The 20,822-nt window shown below is 39.3% G+C and overlaps 1 protein-coding gene across 1 annotated transcript; it reads left to right on the top strand.

Annotated features, from left to right (window-relative positions):
* Positions 1-1,373: 1,373 nt before the first annotated feature.
* LOC113044112 (serine/threonine-protein kinase 10-like) lies at positions 1,374-20,453 on the top strand. Its single transcript, XM_026203740.1, has 18 exons — positions 1,374-1,952; positions 3,320-3,484; positions 5,423-5,471; positions 6,059-6,208; positions 6,452-6,524; positions 6,611-6,805; positions 7,356-7,437; positions 8,728-8,847; positions 9,040-9,717; positions 11,260-11,390; positions 12,113-12,236; positions 16,049-16,228; positions 17,297-17,426; positions 17,948-18,072; positions 18,158-18,349; positions 19,372-19,497; positions 19,573-19,686; positions 19,943-20,453. The coding sequence occupies exons 1-18, from the start codon at positions 1,803-1,805 to the stop codon at positions 20,087-20,089; spliced, it is 2,931 nt and encodes a 976-aa protein (XP_026059525.1). The 5' UTR covers positions 1,374-1,802; the 3' UTR covers positions 20,090-20,453.
* The last annotated feature ends 369 nt before the right edge of the window (positions 20,454-20,822 follow it).

The raw sequence follows: 20,822 nt of genomic DNA, 5'->3' as shown, positions 1-20,822 counted from the left end.
TGTTGAGCCCAGGCGGCAAGGAACTCGACCGGAAGTTGAAGTCGGGTGGGGGCTGCCATCTTTTAGCAGAACTTCACTTGCATTAGCATTCCCATTGACTCCCATTCATTTTGGCGTCACTTTGACAGCGAATAACTTTACATCTGAGGCATTTAAAAGACTCCGTTTGTCCATTATTTATTTCTAAAGATACACGACAATGTATAAAGGGCTCCATTACCTTCTATGTTACATTATGGCCCCGTATAAACAGTTTTTGTAAAAAATAGGCTAACGATTGCGTCATAACCACTCGACTCTCTGTCGCATTACCGTACAGACAGGAGGAGAAGCTCGCAGGCAATTAACTTAATATGGCGTACTGGCGTTACATTTTAAAATACTATACAAAATAATTAATCAGAATGCTTACTCCTGCTCACTCACGCCAAAGAACTCCCCGCTCAAGCTCGCCGTCTCTGCAAGATTAAGGATGGCAGTTTGCACGCACAGCCACTTAGAAGATTTACATCTGTCAGACAGGTTGCTGACGTCGTCAAGCTTCGTTTGAGTCTGTGCGTCAGAAACGGAAGTGCTAAAAAACGCTAAAAATGGGCTTCACTTGTCTCAATTGAGTTCCAATGGGGTCGCTGTGTCCATTTCTTTTACTGTCTATGGTTGAGCCAAGTCAGGGGAGTCTCAAAATTCACACACAAATGCAGTGAAGCTCACAGATCGCAAGCAGTTTGTAAATCAAGATATATGTGTGTGTGCATCAGAAATACATTTCTGAATCTTGTCCTGTGCATTTGTGAATCTTGAGTGCATTTGTAAAATGTTGTTTGCATTTCTGAATTGTGTGTGTATTTCTGAATTTGGTGTGCATTTCTGAATTTTGTATGCATTTGTGAATCTTCTGTGCTTTTTAAATTTTGTGTGTGCATTTGTGAATTTTGTGCGCATTTGTGTATCCTGTGTGTGTATTTATGAATTATGTGTGTGCATGTATGAATCCTATGTGTGCATATGTGCATGTAGTGTGTGCATTTATCTTTACTGAGACTCTTTTGGCTCCATATTTATTTAACACTGAGAAGTCACTGTTGACACCCACGACAGCAGGCGACAGTAAAGCGCAGGCGCGTCACCGAACCTCGTGGACGCGCGCAGTGACACACATCCAATAGATTACAGGAGGCGCGCGCACGCACGCACGCACGCACAGGAGCACATTTTCTCCAAACAAAAACTATTGTGCGTTTTCACGCGTTTGGAGAGGGTTTCGCTTTTAATCCAGGAGCGGAGGATGTACGATCTGTGAGGACTGAGATTCTACCGGAGATACGAACATTTTATCAGCCTTTTGTCTGACTTTATTTAAAGAGAAAGAGAAACAACTAGATGTTTTTACGAAAAAGATCCATGAAACTCTGAGGAACAACAACAACCTCATGACTTACGTTACCTCGAAATGATGTAGTCATCTCGGGATCGCATTTACACTATTGCACAGAGTAGATTAATGCAATTTAATTATTTCATTTTATTTTGAAAATATGATTTTCTGGACTTCAGCTCTCAGAGCAAAGAATAGCTAGAATCAAGGATTGTCTTTGTCTGTGCAACACACCAATCTCTCCAGTAATAACCTGCAAAGACGAACATGTCAACACTGTTTCCTGATTAGACGAGAGACTGAATAGTATTGGATTGCAATGGGAATGCAATAGCAGTTGCATTGATTTGCGCCACTTTAGACATTAGCGGAAATAAATATATTTTTGTCAACCGACCAGAGAAAGAGAGACCCGTGGGATCTGGCGATGTCCTTCTTTAATTTCCGAAAAATCTTTAAACTGGGCGCAGAGAAGAAGAAGAAACAATATGATCATGTGCACAGGGACACAAATCCGGAGGAAATCTGGGAGATTGTTGGAGAACTGGGGGATGGAGCCTTCGGAAAGGTGTTCAAGGTACAATGTGAACAAAGACATTGATTGATCTCCTCTCGCTGTTACAGTTGGTATCTGTTTTATGTGATTTTTGGTCCCCAATAGTTTTCTTATGTATAGAATACAGGGTTACCTGCATGAAGTGCACTTATAACGCAGTCTGTCTTGTACACACTAATGAAAGTGCAGAAAGTTTCTGAATTCTTTGAGATTTATGATGTCACATCTTGCATGACATCTTCAAGCACATAACCCTGGTTGTCCTACACATGACCTCATCCTGTAGTGTCCAATCTGCTTGATTGTTTTCTAGGCTTGTTCCCTTGAATGCTTTCTCTGTTTTAAGGCTTAATGGTTCTTAGTTTGTTAGAGGCAAAGGGTGATTTGGAGATTAAGTCTAAGGCCATATTGTCTGTAAAAGGTCAAAAACTGCAGTAGTATTTCTCCATGCTTCCATCAAGTATGATGGCGATGGTTTGTAAATAGTAGTTTTCTAGTCAGCTCAACTAATGATTATTTGGGTTGAGTTCCTGGGGTTTTAGGACAGTGGGTTTTGTTGGTTTTTCAGCCGACAGTGTGGTTTTGTTTGAGCTCCACCACTATGGGCTCTAAACAGACAGAATAATGACTGTTTCCAGACAGGTTTACCACTTTTCAGTCAACCATTGTTTGGACCGGTATATTCACCAGCCATAAATATGTTAAATAAAAGGTTCTTTCTTTTTAGACGGAGGCTATAATCATTTTAGTACCCATAAAAATTAGCCTGTGTAACTTTTATTTATTTATGTTTACAAAATATTTGCTTAAATTTAGAAACACTTGACTTTTAAAATAATTTTAACTCAGTTTCAATACTATTGCTATTTTTTGTTGTTGTATTAATTCATATTTTATGAATTTGCATTACAAATTCTATATGTGTTTTTTTATTGAATGTAAGTTTTACATTGACAGAGCTTGAATTCTAAAAATCTAAAAGTCTCGATAACATGTCAAATACCTCAAAAGCAAACATAATGGCAAAATGCAGTCAAAAACCAATGCACATTCACAATCATCCTGCAATAAAAAGCTGACTTTAACCGAGTTATTTTTTCACTACTGAATCACGTTAGCGTCTAAATACTATAGATTACAACTCATTTGTACGTTGGGTTGAATTGTTCTGTTACCTTCATTGCTCTGCACTGCAGAAAGACTCATTACTGTGAATGACACTGAATAGGATTTCTGTCGAAGGGTGGACTGCATCACGCTGACTGCATGAGTCGAATTAGTTTTTTTTCCCTCCAAAGTGCTTGTTTTGCTAGTTTTTAAAAGAGATTATGTGTTGAGTTTACACATATATATATTTATGCATAAATATTTATGTTCTGTTTATTCAGGCTCAAAACAAGCAGACAGGCATTTTTGCTGCTGCAAAGGTGATTGACACCAAAACTGAAGATGAGCTGGAGGACTACATGGTGGAGATCGACATCTTGGCGTCATGTGATCATCACAATATTGTCAAGCTGCTTGACGCGTTTTACTACGAGAGCAAACTGTGGGTGAGTGTGGATTTAGTTTATGTTTCATTGTTACACAGATTTTGTTTTGAAAGTGTTTTCCACAGCAATGGTTTGAAATCTTAAAAAAAAATATTTCGCAAAGAGTTTCTTTGTTTATATTTAAAACAACTTAAAATGATACGGCAGTAATGAACCCACATACATACATATATATATATATATTCCTACGCATAAGAGCCTTCAAATTTTAGCCCAATTTCAAATCAAATATGCTTTTATTATTCAGTTTAATTTGAAAGTCAATATGACCTGGACATGGTCTTCAAATGTTTCAAGAGATTTACCGGAAAAGCAAGTCTAGAATCAAAGTCAAAGCACTTTCTCACAGCGAGGACTGTTATTAACCTCACCCATTTCCGTATGAAGGTATAGGAGGGCTTAGATTTAGCTGTGATTCCAGGAATGTTTGAACTGGATTATTCATCAGCCACTTAGAGCTTAAGCAGCATTAATAACACATCGGTATTAATAAATCTATTCAGTACTCCATCCCTCTAAACTTGGTTATATATTAGTAGAAAATCTTAGATGACATCAATTTCAAACTTGGTTTGATATTTTGCAATCTTCAATGACATGTAGACATTTTTAAGACAAACAAATTAAGGCCTCTCAATGTGGTATAACCGAGGCTTGATATTGCATTCTGTAATCCAGACAGTGCTATATTTCAGAGGTGTAAAAGAAGTCTCATTGTAGTTCTCGGACTGAATGACCGCACTGTGAGGGCTTCTGTGTTCTCATTGTTGTCAGTCTAAAGCAACATCTCACCCACAGTGACCCAGCGCTCGAGAGAATGAACAACGCTGACTGCTCTGAGAGCTGCATCAGTAGTTTTAAAGCTTCATGTGTTTCTGAGCCGAAGCCATTGGCACTCTTATTTAAAAATTTGAGCTCATTTTAGTCAGCAAGCAAGTAGCTTAATCCATGATTATTTCGTGTAGTAGTACATTTTTAGACTGATTCAGTCTATGATTCATGCCGATGATTCTTCTGATTCATTCAAAAGAACGGCCCTGATTCTGAGTCAGTGAGGACAACACAGTTCACAAAAGCTTTGTTGATAGTTTGTCAATATATTACTTTGGAATATTATGGAATATTACTACAATATGAAATAGCTTTTTTTCTATTTGAATGTATTTTAAAATATTATTGCAGAAAACCCTGAATTTTCTGCATCATTACTCCAGTCTTCAGTGTCACACGATCCTGCAGGAAGCACATTTTTTTTTTTTTTTAGTAGTGACTATGTGAGCAATCTCTACCAGTGCTGCCCATCCTCTCCAGGTGACCCCGTCCGTGACCCCTCCATCCGCCTGCAGTTCACGGAAACCCTGTTCTAATCCTATTAGGACAGAAAGGACTGGGCTGTGCTAATGTGCAGAAAGCTTTCGTCCTTCCTCGTGCTCATACAGGCCTGTTATGTCATTCACCATATTGAGGAGCAAGAAAAGCCTTCAAGACTCAGCAGCCTCAGCGACCAATCACGACCCTGCAATGCAGCGCTGTTGACCAATCGCAGCCCTGTGAAGTGAATTGTTTTGTAATAATGTGGTCTAGTCTTTCCAGGTTTGGATGTTGTTAAACTGGACTTCTTCCACAAACTCTGATGTGTTCGGGAGCGAAGCGGAGTGAGAGTTCTAGATGTTGTTGTTTGTGCTCATGTGCACAAGAATAAATGAGTTGAATAAACGGTGGCTTTCTGAATGAGTAGCATGGTAATAGGATAAACGGATTTCTCTACTAAACAATGCTGCTATTGTGCCTAGGTGAACGTTGGGAAATAAAGGCAGTATGCTAATCTCAGTCGATCTGTTTTGCGCAATGTAATGTAAGCAGCCGTGCTTTTGTAAAACAGTGTGATTGTGCTTTAGGAAAGACCCAGTTTTATGTTCTTAATGTTTCTGTCTGCAGATCCTGATCGAGTTCTGCGCCGGCGGAGCCATTGATGCTGTCATGCTCGGTGAGTTCACAGAAAGCATTTAACATGCAAGACTGCATCAAGAAAAGGTCATTTACAACGACCAGTTCCTTGTCATTATTCAAAAACACATTGAATTCTTAAAGGCGGAGTTGAACTTTAACTGCACATTGATTATTTACACTGGTTGCTTGACCTGTTAAAGCAATCAGTTCAGTATAGATTTGTTTTGTTTTGTAGAATGAGGGTCAGGAAATTTATACTTTTATTTATCAAGGATGCATTAAATTGATCAAAAGTGATCGTAAAGACTCTTATAATAAAAGATTTCAGTTGTGAATAAAAGCTGTTTTTCTTACTTTCTATTCACCAGAGAATTATTAAAGTTTTACTATTTTTACAAATATATAAAAGTACAACTTTTGATTATACAGTATTGTGATGTATTGATAAGTATCATAATAAATGTTCCTCGAGCAGCAAATCAGCATATTAGGGTGATTTCTGAAGGATCACGTGACACTGAAGACTGGAGTAATGATGCTGAAAATTCAGCTTTGCATCACAGGAATACATTTGATTAATTATTATTAAAATAGAAAACAATTTTCATGTGTGTGTGTGTGTAGAGCTGGAAAGGCCTCTGACGGAGCCGCAGATCAGGGTGGTTTGTAAGCAGACTCTGGATGCTCTGCAGTATCTGCATGACAACAAGGTGATCCACAGAGACCTAAAGGCTGGAAACATCCTGCTCACCCTCGACGGAGACGTCAAACTGGGTGAGAGAGAGTACAGGGAGGAACTGAGGATGCTCATTTACATGCCTGACTAAACCGCAGCTAGAATAAACGTTACCACAGTGACCAGATGTAAATTATTCTGTGATGCTGGGTTGTAAAAAATACTGAATGTAATTGCATTTGACAATATCAAGACGAGCACTGTTTTTTTATAATATAAAGGTTTCACAGGCACTCTTTTCAGGCAGAATGTTCACAATAAGAATGTTTTCTGTTTTTCAGCTGACTTTGGAGTGTCTGCCAAGAACACAAAGACCATCCAGCGAAGAGACTCCTTCATTGGAACCCCTTACTGGCAAGCTAGAGTTTCATCAAATGAAGCTACTTGTACTTACACACATTGACGTTGCTGACACATTGATATCACTCTCTTTTATTCAGGATGGCTCCAGAGGTTGTGATGTGCGAGACGTCTAAGGACAGGCCGTATGACTATAAGGCTGATATTTGGTCTCTAGGAATCACTCTGATCGAGCTGGCCCAGATCGAACCACCCAACCATGAGATGAACCCAATGAGAGTTCTGCTCAAGATCGCCAAAGCTGAGCCGCCTACTCTCCAGCAGCCTTCAAAATGGTACAAAACCCAGTGGTTTGCATGAATAGTATGACACAGAGTACCGGGTTTTTTTATTATTATTATTTTTTTTTTTATATGTGACCCTGCAGCACAAAAGCAGTCAGAAGTAGCATGGGTATGTTTGTAGCAACAGCCAAAAATACAGTGTCTTTTATGCCAAAAATCATTATGATACTAAGTAAACATCATGTTCCATGAAGATATTTTGTAAATTTCCTCCTGTAAATATATCAAAACTTAATTTTTGATTAGTAATATGCATTGCTAAGAACTTCATTTGGACAACTTTAAAGGTGATTTTCTCTGTATTTAGATTTTTTTTTGCAACCTCTGATTCCAGATTTTCAAATAGTTGTATCTTGGACAAATATTGTCCGATCCTAACAAACCATACATCAATGGAAAGCTTATTAAAAAAAAAAATCTAATATTATTTCAAAAAAATTGACCCTTATGACTAGGTCCAGGGTCACATATATTAAACATATATTACTTCCATTTGGTTTATTTCAGAGTTGTAATGACTTCTCTCTGCATCCTTCTGCAGGTCTCCTAAGTTTAATGACTTCCTGAAACATGCGCTGGATAAGAATGTGGACAACAGGTGGAGCACAGCACAACTTCTTCAGGTGAATTGCCATGTCCCACCTTTATTTCAACACTTATAATCTAAGACCACATCCTCACAACCTTGACCTGACCTGAGTCAGTATAGCAGCAGTCTCTTGTTTATCATCACCCTGCTCTGATGCTCCAGGTGGCCTTGCTTGCCACATGAATCAGCAGCTGTTCATTCAGAAGTTTGTCTGTGTCAGGCACTTTCTGCACCAGCCTTCATCCTAAGAACTGACGTCAACAAAGGAGATTTTCTATTGGAGGCTTTAAGTAGGCCAGCGCTAGGACTGACGCGAGCATATGCACACACACACACACACTCACTCACTCACAAGCGCTAAACGCTGCAGTTAGAGGCCGAATGGGGTTGAAAATACAGAACTGGAGTTTTCCTCCCATTAAGGCGATCATATCAAAGAAGCTGCACATCCTCAGACCAGCTATAGACTGTGTGCAGCAGGTCTCAAAGCCAAGAAAGGTAAGAAATGGAGACTAGGATCCTCACCGGGCATTGATTTTGTTGTGGTTGTTTTCTTCTTGAGTTTCAGGAATTTCCTGTTTGCAATACGACATTGCAATAAATCTAAGGTCCTAAATTAGGCCTTATTTTCTTAATTCCAAATGGTGATGCACACTGTATCATTATCATACTGGTTATCATACTAGATGTGGTTCTTGTCCAACTTACCATATTGGTTTCATTGTGGGGGCTCATTTCTTTATATTTTTGCATTTAGATTTGGCAAAGTTCATTTTCTAAATAAAAATAATAATAATTTAATGGCACTTTTTATTTATTTATTATTTATTTATTTATTTATACTTGGCCACCAGTTCCAACAGGCTTCAAAATGATATGAGACAAAGGTTGATTCATGTAAAATAACACTAATAATTTCAATAGTACTGTTAAATATAATCTCAAAATTATTATAATTTTTTTATATTGGACAGTGCAATTTTGTACAGTATGTGCATTTGTGTGTGTGTGTGTGTATATATATATATATATATATATATATATATATATATATATATATATATATATATATATGTATATATATATGTATGTGTGTGTTCTTTATTATTATTATGTATATATTTATTATTTTCAGAAAATTGTCAATATCAGATGAAATTAAAACTTGTATATAAAATATGTTGGACGATGCTTGCTTTAAAGGAATTTGTCTGGAACGGAGTAATCTGACTTCTGGATGTTCATATTATTACTATCTTGTTAAAATATGCATGTGTAATTTTTATGTTTATTGTAGTGAAAGTAGTTTCCTTCATCTGTGCAGCACCCGTTTGTGAGTAGTGTGACTGACAGCCGACCCCTGCGGGAGCTCATCGCTGAGGCCAAGGCAGAGGTTACAGAGGAGATCGAGGACCTGAAGGAGGAAGAGGAGGAAGAAGATCTGGTAAGCGATTATAGGAACTGCAAACGAATTTAGAACACTTTTCAGAGAAAGATTAAATCTAGTGTAGACTACTAAATCTGGATGAATCTTCAGCAGATCGTTGTCCTGAGGTGCCCTTTTAATTTACTACATAGCACCATGTTTATATTTTCCCCTTCTTCAGTATTATGTTTAAAATGATCTTTCCCTCAGCTGCTTCGTGGACACAAACGCGCACCGTCTGACGCTAGCATTGGAAGCTCTGAAGACGAGAAGCTTCCTCAGTCGCCGTCCACCTTGGAGTCTGTTCCTGAGAAGATTGAAGAGGCCTCTACAGCCAAACCGCCAGATGATAATGTTACAACTGGAATAAAGAAGGAAGAAGAACCTCTGAAGGTGGGTGAGAACCACATTGAGGATGTAGCAGAACCTGGATCTAAGGAACAAGGTGTGGAAGTATCTCCAAAGGAATCTCAAGAACCCAAAGCTGAAGTGGAGCCTGTAAAACCAGAGACTCCTGCTGATACAGTAGTCCCAACAGAGGAGCAAAGAGCCAAACCTGATGGAGAGATACCTGAAGGGGAAAAGGAGGTGGTGGGCAATGGTGAACTCATAAAGGAAATGTCTACATCAGACATTTCTTCATTGGAGACGCCAACAGAACCTGATGGACCTATTGCAACATCTCCATTGAAAGAAGAAGAGAGTGTTGAGGAAAAGGAGAAACCTGAACTGGTGGAGAAACCAAGCCCAGTGAAGCCCAGGTATGTGAAGAAGGAGGACTCCGACTCTGGGATCAGTTCTTCAGCTGACAACAGCAGCATAGACCTGAACTTATCCATCTCCAGCTTTATTAGCAAATCCAAGGAGCCAGGAACCATCTCTCAGCAGGTGAGAAACAACATCTTTCATTACACCAGTTTAAATTATCTAGCTAAAATGAACATTTTTCAGTGGAGCCTCTGATTTAAATGTAAGTGTTGTTACACCTGGTTGAATTATTATTATTATTATAATTTTTTATTATGCCCCTTTTTACAATATGTAATAGTGGTCTTGGGTGTCCCCAGAATAGTACCCAGCAGATCATTTATTACAGCAGCTGAAGAATGTCATTTCGGGGTGTGTCTTTTAAAAAAAAGAGCTGTTTTGGAGTGTATCGCTTTAAATGTAAATGAGCTGCTTATCCCCGCCCCTTCTCCAGAAGAAGGCACTGCATTGCATATCTACAGCAATAAACAGCCAGTAGAAGCAACTTAACTCAGAGCGAGATAACCTGTTTAACCGTACATATGGGAAGCCAAATGCACTTAAAGTTGGACGAAACAGCGCAATGTTACAGATCAGATAAAAAATACTTAATTTATGCACACAAAGCACTTTTACAACAACAGGAGTCTGGAGTGGTACATGTATTTAGGCAAAATTTTAGGTGCATTACCTTGGAAAAGTACCTTGAAATTAACCCACAGCGTCCTCAGCAGCTCAGATGTTGGAAGAGAACAAAGACTATTATATTCTGTCTAACATCCGAACATGGAGCATCGGGATTGCTTGCAAGACATTGTTGACTTTACAGTTTTTTTTTTTTCCTTAATTAAATCATCATTTAAGAACTGCATTTTGTATTAACTTGCATTATCTTTGTGTAATATTACAATTTGTTTGATGATCTGAATCTTTTAAGTGTTGACAATTTTCACAGCACTGTATATAACCGTATTAAAGGGATACTCCATTCCAGAATTAAAACTATGTCATTAATCACTTACCCCCGTGTTGTTCCAAACCCATAAAAGCTTAGTTCGTCTTCGGAATACAATTTAAGATATTTTGGATGAAAGCTGTAACGTTATGATGCAACAAGAATACTTTTTGTATGTTCTTCTGTGTCAGAAGGGCCACTAGTATGCGCTGTTTCTACGTGTATTTATTCTTTGATTAGAAAGAAAACAGCGCATCCTTGTGGTGCGGCTGACACAGAAGAGCATTCCCAGCATACGGTAATATAAAGAGAGACAGTGGAGACCGTTGACAAAGGAATTGTTGAATAAAGTTGTTTTGTTTCGCGTACAAAAGGTATTATCGTCACTTCATAACGTTACAGTTGAACCACTGATGGCAGATGGACTTGACAATTGTTTTCATACTTTTCTGGACCTTGACAGTGTTATTTACTTGGCAGTCTATGGGACAGTCTCAAGCCTCCCAGTTTTCTTCCAAAATATCTTAAATTGTGTTCCGAAGACGAACAAAGCTTTTACAGGTTTGGAACGACATGTGATTAATGAAAAACTTTTCATTTTGGAGTGGAGTATCCCTTTAAAAATATTGCGTTATGTATGGTAAAAAATGCTGAAAAATATCAGGAATAGTTTTTTTGTTTTTGTTTTGTATTTCAGTATTTTTAAATAATATCTTAATGTATTCTAGGACAAAAAGAGACAGAAAAAGACTCTGAAAAAGACTCGCAAGTTCGTTGTGGATGGTGTGGAAGTCAGCGTAACAACGTCCAAGATCATCACAGACAATGACACCAAAAGTGAGGAGATGCGATTCCTCAGGTGAGACATCAGCTGCTTAACTGCTCTGGGATGATTTGCATGTTTTGCTTCATATTTGCTTCACGTTTGCATCATATTTGCATTCACTGGTAATGACTTCAGCTCTGCCTGTATCATGTTGTGGTAGAAATGTTATGGTAAGAGCTTCTGCCTCTTCTGCATGTAACAACCTCACCTCTTTTGGTAAATGTACACAGACTGCTAGTGGCCATAAGTGTTCAATCCTCTTTCATGGCAGGACAGAATAAAAGAGGTGTTGTGCTGTTTTTTTTTTTTTTTAACTACGAAGCGGCAAATAGTTTCCTGTGCAGTGTTTTTTAAGTACAGTTTTCAACACCAGATGTGCTAAAGGGAAAACAATCCGAGTGATACTTCCTGTTCCTGCCTGGACGAGCATCCTGTTAGACTGGATAGTGCCATAAAAAAAAAAAGTTTTCATAATCTGCATTTGTAGGTGGATTTATTTGATTGCATAAAATGCTAAAAATGCTGTATAAAGGTAATTTAAATACTGTGCATTCTTAAAAAAAAAAAAAGTTACAAAAGGACCCCCCCCCCCCCCAAAAAAAAAATTTAAATTTAAAAATTTGAAACATCGAAATAATCTTGTTCCACTTATAAAGAACCTTTTATGGAATGGAAAGGTCCTGTGAGACTTAGTGGAATGATGGATACAATTTTTTTTTATTTTTTTTGATCCGTGTAAAATGTTTGTGTTTCAGGCGTCAGGAGCTGAGGGAACTCAGACTTCTTCAGAAAGAGGAGCAGAGAGCACAGCAGCAGCTCAGCAACAAACTCCAGCAGCAGAGAGAGCAGATCTACAAACGCTTCGAACAGGAAGTCACGGTGAGCAAGATCAAGCGAAGATATTAAAGGGATAGTTCACCCAAAATTATGTCATTAAAGGAGGCATAACACACACGGTTTCCCTCAATCTCATGTTAATCTTGAGTACCTATGGAGTAGTATTGCATCCTTCATATCTCCAAAAAGTCTTTAGTTTTATCATATTTATAAAAGAAAGATACAGCCTTCCGATTCTCTCCAGAAAAAGCTGATGATCTGGAGGTGCGCCATGGGTGGAGCTAAAGAGTGACGAGCGCTTGACTGCAGAATGCCAACTAAGGCCTGGTTCACACAGGACGATTTTAAAATTGTCGGCCGATTTTCCAAACCTGAGAGACCCCCCACACAGCCACACGGCAATATCAACACATCACACACGAACCGATTTGACTCCCGAGCATTCCCAGGTCAGACGGGAAATCTCGCAAAATCCCTCGAGATCAAACGTGACTTTAGAGTAAACAATCATGGCGGACGAAGAGGATGCAGTGGCCATAGTTTGTGCTTTGTTTTTAATGAAAAAAAAAACATAAGAAAAACAAGAAAAGGCGATGGTCAAAGAGGTGGAGACAACGCGAGCATGGACTATACTTGCTATATCATAATATGGACATAAGTTGTTGTTTTATCTCATAGAAATGTTGTTACGTACTACACAGATTAATAACCGTTGAAATAAACGTTCATATATTCGTTTCCATGTACTCTGGTGGACTGCAGTTGTGGATATAGTTATGCCCATCAACTTTATTTGTATTTGTTATATTTGTTATATTATATACGCCAGCTGTTTTGATTTTGTTTCCCGGTACTTTCTCACCGCCTCGTCACCTCGCTTTCTGATTGGCTACACGCCACAGTCCACAGGCTGCGTGATTGTTTGTCCTCGGGGGACACCACACACGAGAAGAAATCGGGCCAAATAAATCCAACATGTTGGATATCCCCGATTTGAGATCGGAGCGGTCCCGACATTCTTCCGAGCATAGGAGAGCAGTCTTAACACACCACACACGGCAGGAATATTTGATCAGATTATTTTACGATAATCGGAGCATCCTAAGATTGTCGGAAGGGGTGAATCGGGGCTAAAATCGGCCTAATTATCCTGCCGTGTGAACCAGCCTTAAACAGACTTTTGATGTCGTTTCACTTACCGTCTGCAGTTCTAGTTCATGGCTGGGATCTTTTATAGCTGGAACCTAGGGCTGCACGATGTGTTGTTTAAGCATCGATATCGCGATGTACAAATCCACGATAGTCACATCGCAGGATGTGCGATGTGGGCTGTCGTAGTTGATCCGTTATTCATTAACTGTATGGGCCAAAGAGAGCTCGCGCGAGAGAGAGAGAAAGCGCGAGCGCGCGGCCGGCGACACACTAGATGCGTGGCGCAAGCGTCTCAGTTGCGTGGCGTGTCCGTTTTTAATTCGGCTCCCATGTTAACAGGTTAGAGCTTGCAGACTGCCTGCGTGAGACGCGCGTCTCAGGCCACGCGGAAAACACGTGCATGCTAGAAATAGAGCCGACGCCTATTTATATTGCACCTGTCACCGGCCTGAGAGAGAGAGCGCGCGCGCGCAAAGCGAGCCCCGGCCGCACGCTCAATGTCTTCAAACAACACGAGCGCTGTCTTGCTCTCTCTCCCTCGCGCATATTAATCAATTGACACGATGGTGTCGATGTTTAAATCATTTGAAATGAGAATGTAAGTGTGCTCACCCCATTTTTATTTGTAAGAAATGTTTTTTATTTCATATCGCAATATATATCGCAGAAAAATAAAATATCGCAATGTAAATTTTTCCCAATATTGTGCAGCCCTACTGGAACCACTCCATCTTTCAGTATCAAGCGATGTGCAAATCCATCATCGAAATGGGCCTTGTTTGTAAAAGTTTATAAAATGCCCAGGAAAAACAAACTGTATCCACTGCTTACATAACGTTGGTTCTTTAGGAAGCTGAACAAACTTATCTTTCTCTTAAAACCAAAAACATACTTCTTTTGAGACATTCTTCCCAAGCGAGTCCCGTGCAACGCTGCCCCCAGATGAAGCTCATTGATGGGCACGATCTCTCTCTCGCTTTGGTCTAGGGCTGCACTATTAATCATGATAAGTCATGCACATTTTGTCAGTACAGCCGGTTCTGTGATTAAAAGTAAATCTCCATCACCTGCTTTTAGGTGGAACACATTTCCTACACAGACCTGTAGTTCTCTGACAAGCTATGCAAAATTGTGTTCGTAATTGCAGACGTTATAATTGCAGGATTATGAAATTGACAAAATCGTTTGCTATTATGACAGCTGTTTGTGTATCTTCTCAATGAACTAAGGCTCTGTGTAGTAAATGCTGCTTCATCTGAGAGCACGTGAAAATAGCACATTTAATAATGTTTTAACCCCAGATTCACTTCATAACGTCAGTAGAGTGTTTAAAATAAATCCTTCTGTGAGATGATATGGCTTCTTAAACAGAATAATTAAGGCACACAATATTTGTATAAAACAGCCTTGTAGCCCCCTTTTAATTACTCACCCTCATATCGTTCCAAACCCACAAAAACAGAGAGCTCTCTGACCCTCCATAGACAGCAGTGTAATTACCACAATCAAGGTTCAAGCGTTCAAGTGTAATTTTACAAAGCTATGAGAATAATTTTGTGTGCAAAGAAAACAAAAAACAGCTTTATTTGGAGAGTATCACAAACAGTAAACAGCATATGCTGTTCTGTGTCAGCAGCACCGTACACGGATATGCTGTTTATGTCATTTATGCTTTGATCTGAACGTAAACAACAAATCCACGTACATGCGTTGTATATGTTGTTTACGTATTTGATACTCTCCAAAATAGTGCTATGGGGTGATGTGGATGAAAACAAATTGTTGAATGAAGTCGTTATTTTTGTCTTTTTTGCGCACAAAAAGTATTCTCGTAGCTTTGTACAATTACAGTTGAACCCCTGATGTCACATGGACTATTTTACCAATTTCCTTATTATTATTTAATTAGTGTTCCGAAGATGAACGGAGGTCTTACAGGTTTGGAACGACAAGAGGGTGTGTGATTAAAGGTGCAATTGAATGTATTAATTACAATGTTTAAAAAAATGTTCTCTGATATCTCCAGAGTTTGTATGTGAAGTTTTATCTCAAAATACCCCACCGATAATTTTTTATAGTTTGTTGAAATTGCCACTTTTATGGTATGAGCCAAAACCCGCTGTTTTTGATGTTTGTCCCCTCTAAATGAAAATTAGCTGCTGCTCCCGCCTCCCAGACAAGTGCTGGTCAGTGTTGCCAAGTCTTTCCTGTGAGTTTAAGCAACCCCAATAATGTGACATTTAGCCCCTAAAATGTGAATTTTACCATGGGACTCCCACCAAAATCTTGAATTTTACCCTACCAGAATGCAATTTTTACTGTGGGATCCTCTTCAAAACATGATTGGGTTAGTTTCGGGTAGCAATTGGGAGGATTTTGTTGTGAAAACCTGGCAACCCAAGAGCTCATGCTCATGAGCATACCGGTGTTATGGTTGAACTGGTGGTGACTAGGGCTGACACCAAAACCAGAAACATTGGCATGAACCTTTCTGAGTTACATCACATGCTCAGCAGTGTCGTCATATTTAGGATGTGTAATCTGTGTCTGATTATTAAGCAAAGGTCTGTATTTTAAGCTCCATTTCCTGGAACCGATTTCTGTGTGACTTCTACCTACTTATTTCTGTTTGTCTCCGTATTTTGAGTGGCTCTTTAGGGTCAAGGAGCTGCTTTATAATTTCAGTGTTCTTGTCTTGTCAGAGTAAGAAGCGTCAGTATGATACGGAGGTGGAGAATATGGAGCGACAGCAGAAACAGACCATCGAGCGTCTGGAGCAGGATCACACCGAGCGCCTCAGAGACGAGGCCAAACGCATTAAAGCAGAGCAGGACAAAGAGCTTTCCAAGTTTCAGAGTACGCTCAAGAACCGCAAGAAAGAGGTATGGAAAATTTAGGAAGTTGTTCCATGCTTTCCAGAAGATTTGTACGTTTGTAAGCTCCTCTCGCAGATTGCAAATTAACGTGGCCTAGCTTCACCCTGTAAAATCCACCCAAATCTTTATCTTCCCTCTCTTGACATTTTTCGGGGAGTGCAGGAGCTCTCGCCTAAACATTTGATCATCCTGAAACGTATTAGAAAGGATCTAATACAGACTCCTTGTGAGGAGGTAACATCAAAAAACATATTTTCTAAGATTTTTCACTACTTTTTTTCTAGATGAGGCACATTTGGCTGTTGTTGTTTTTTTTTTTTTGTTTCCTGTGTTTGTTTGCACGACACTAAGAATTTATAGTAGGCTATATTAAGAGTGTGACACTTCTGATTATGTGGAGCATGTTACACGAGCACAACGAGGCAAATAGTTTCAGCTCAGTTTTGTGTGTTGGTGTTTTGTTTTGGTTCAAATGTATTCAGATGCGTTTGTTTATACAGTTTAAGTAGGAATTCGATATGTGTGTCTTAACTGACGTTAGCTCACAGGACGTAGCTCATGTGATGACGGTCTCTCCAGCGTAAGCATTGTGTCTAATGACAATGTGCCTTGAAACATGAACTCTGTTGTCCGTTATTTTCTGTCTACATAAGAAATATTAACAGGGTTAGCTCGTATGGTTATAGCAGTTTCATTCTATTAATAAGTTCTGCCTTTTTAATGTCATTTTTGGACATAAGTACCAACATTAGCATCAAATTGCTATTTTTTTCTCAATTTGGGCCTGTAAAGTTCCATATCCATATATGACAAAGCAGCTTTTATTTTAAATCTAGGCCAGTTTAGAGCAGTGAATAGTGATTTATAATTAAAGTCGAGAGATATTGGTCCAAAACTAAAGAGTTTTTAAAAAAAAGTTAAGAGTAAAAAGTTTTCTGTTTTGCTTTAGTTCTCTATTTTTTATTACTATTATTATTATTATTATTATTTTTAAATGTGGTCTATCCTTTTGAAATGGATGTGTTCTGTTGTTTTTTCCCGATTTCTAAAGTTCTGTATGCGTGTGTCTTTTAGGAGCAGGAGTTTCTTCAGAAGCAGCAGCAGGATCTGGACAGCTCTCTGAAGAAGATCATCCAGCAGCACAAACATGAGCTGGCCACTATTGAGAAAGACTGTCTCAACAACAAGCAGCAGCTCCTGAGAGGTCTCCTTCCCATTCTTCCCAAGTCTTCATTTACAGCTTCTGCAGTGTTAGCAGTTATTCAGACAGGGCTTTAATGGGTTGTTTGTGTGGTGAGCGATGCAGTAGCAGCACAGTTCTCTGATGCTTGTCATGTGGCCTGGTCGGATCTGATCCTGCTGTTAAATGTATTGCCATGGCATCTGCTCCATATGACCTCCACAGGGTTTTTTTTTTTTTTGGAGGCTCCTACAGCATTTCAAACAAAGTTGAATGTAATTCCTATTTGAAATCTCAGATGCCTAAACCCTGTTGTGTTGTCTGATGTTCAGAAGGTGATTATATAAAACTAAAATAGCATTTGTTTGCACATTTGTTTTACACACCTCTCTATGCAAACATGGAATTTGGGCATCAGCCTTTCATATTTATTCAAATATTATTTTTTTCCTTTAAAACATAAACTACTGTTGAAAGAAATATCAATTTTTTATATTGTATGTTATGTTTTGATGGCTAAAATCGGTTCTTTGGGATTCTCACAGCCCGAGAAGCCGCTATGTGGGAGCTGGAAGAGCGCCACCTACAGGAAAAACACCAGCTGCACAAACAGCAGTTGAAAGACCAGTACTTCATGCAACGACACCAGCTGCTTAAAAGACACGAGAAGGTAACTTCCCAGATCGGTCTAATATATGCTCTTCTGGAGGCTATTGGTGTGAATTTGTTTTCACTCTGAATGTGTTTCTGTACAGGAAATGGAGCAGATGCATCGGTATATCCAGCGTCTGATAGAGGAGATGAAGAACAAACAGACGCAGGAGAAGACCAGACTGCCAAAGATCCAGCGCAGTGATGCAAAGACCCGCATGGCCATGTTCAAAAAGAGCCTGCGCATCACGACCACAGGGGTCACGCCGGAAGTGGAACGTGAGCGGGTCAAACAGGTCAGAGGTCATATCGGGTTCAGACTGAAACATTAAAGGAATAGTTCACCAGTAAAAGACAGTTCGCTGAAAATACTCACCCTCAGGTGATCCGAGATGTAGATGAGTCAGGTTTAGAGAAATTTAGCATCACTTGTTCACCAGTGGATCCTCTGCAGTGAATGGGTGCCGTCAGAATGAGAGTCCAAACAGCTGATAAAAACATCACAGTAACTTACACACCTCCAGTCCATCAGTTAAAGTCTTGTGAAGCGAAACTGTATGTTTATAAGAAACAAACAACAGAGTTCATGTTTCAAGGCACACTGTCATTAGACACACTGCTTACGTCCTGCAGGGCGGCGCTGGAGAAACCGTCATCACATGAGCTACGTCCTGTGAGCTAACGTCAGTTAAGACACACGTATCGAATTCCTACTTAAACTTTATAAACAAACGCATCTGAATACATTTGAACCAACAAACAAACACAGAAAAAAATAAAATAAACAACAACAGCCAAATATGCCTCATCTGGAAAAAAAAAGTAGTGACAATCTTAGAAAATATGTTTTTTGATGTTATCTCCTCACAAGGAGTCTGTATTAGATCCTTTCTAATATGTTTCAGGATGATCAAATGTTAGTGTACCGTATTTTCTGAACTATAAGTCGCACTTTTTTTCATAGTTTGTCTGGTCCTGCGACTTATAGTCATGTGCGATTTATTTATCAAAATTAATTTGACATGAACCAAGAGAAATGAACTAAGAGACATGAACCAAGAGAAAACATTACCGTCTACAGCCACGAGAGGGAGCTCTATGCTGCTCAGTGCTACACTGAAAACAGAGCGCCCTCTCGCGGCTGTAGACGGTAATGTTTTCTCTTGGTTCTAAATAAATACGACTTATAGTCCAGTGTGACTTATGTTTTTTTCCTCATCATGACATATTTTTGGACTGATGCGACTTATACTCAGGTGCAACTTATAGTCCGAAAAATACGGTAGTAATATTGTATTTTTGTGTGGCCAATGAACAGTTTGCAGCACAGGAGGAGCAGAGACAAAGGAACGAGCGTCACCATCAACAACAGAAGCATGAGACTCAGATGAGAGACCTGCAGACGCAGTGCGACGCCAACCTCCGAGAGCTACAGCAGCTGCAGGTACACACATACTGCAGGAGAGACACAGTACAGCATTTCAGCTACATACAAACAACAGTCATCTGTGTGTTGCAGAATGAGAAGTGCCATCTGTTGATTGAGCATGAGACTCAGAAGCTGAAGGAGCTGGATGAGGAGCACAGCGCAGAGCTGAAGGACTGGAGAGAGAAACTCAGACCCCGCAAGAAGGTACCACCTACTGTACTTCACCGTAGTCACATTTTTGAATGCTTGAATTATTATACATTTAGTTTTCTTGGTAAGCATCCTATTACAAGACTTTCTCACACCTCATGAATGGACCATGAAAAGAGTTTATGTAATGCTTCATCCACACCACTAGGTGTCAGTCCTACAAGAAAATAACGGAGTGCACCATTGCTATTCAACATTTCAATCAAATTAATAAGTGCATTTACTAAGTACATGAAACCTCTGCATGCAGGCCCTTGAGGAAGAGTTCACCCGTAAGCTACAGGAACAGGAAATGTTCTTTAAAATGAGCGGGGAGTCTGCATGCCTTAACCCCTCCACCCAGAGCCGGATCTCAAAGTTCTACCCCGTCCCGAGTGTCCACTCCACTGGGTTTTAACGCACACGTTCACACTAAGAGCACAGAGATGCTAAACCGCATTGTGACTGAACCTCGGCTGCCTTGCTCCCTCTGATCGCTGACGTCAGGGAGAACGAAGGAGGGACTTCGCTGTTCCAGTAATATACAGAGGAGTTTTTGCTTTTATTATTTTTATTATTTAATCTTTAATAGTGGATTTTCAGTGTGGTTTCCCTAAACATTTCAGCAATGGTTCATGAAAGAAAATGTGATTCTGTATGCCACTAAATAGCTTTTTTTCTCTCTCGAATCATTGGTCTCCATATCTTAATGTTGTGATTTAACTTACTGTGATATTTTTAGGATTATATCTGCATAATGGAAATGACTGTTCAACTTCAGGCTAATTTGCGTGCACTAAACAAAGCGAATGATTTAACTAAATCTGAATCAAAATAAAACAAATCTGAACCATAATAAAATGTTCTTACATTTTTGATGACAATTCTAATGAAGTTTAAATGCACATTATTTAAAGGCAAATACGCATTGCCTTCTTGAGCTTTGTATATCATAATATGGATCTATAGGATTTATAGTAGCAGTGATATTCATTTCTTTGAGATGTTTGAGCATATCAGCCACACTGTATGCAAATATCCTGACATCGCTGTGATTTGCACTTGCAATGCTATGCAATGTGATCATGTAGACTAATTAAATCATCTCAACATATTTCTGTGAACTTCAAAGCAAGAGATCTCAATCTCTT

Source organism: Carassius auratus, chromosome 26 (assembly GCF_003368295.1).
Source record: "Carassius auratus strain Wakin chromosome 26, ASM336829v1, whole genome shotgun sequence".
Lineage (NCBI taxonomy): Eukaryota > Metazoa > Chordata > Actinopteri > Cypriniformes > Cyprinidae > Carassius > Carassius auratus.
The sequence above is the reverse complement of the archived record's forward strand: the minus strand, read 5'-3'. Positions and strand labels throughout refer to the sequence as shown.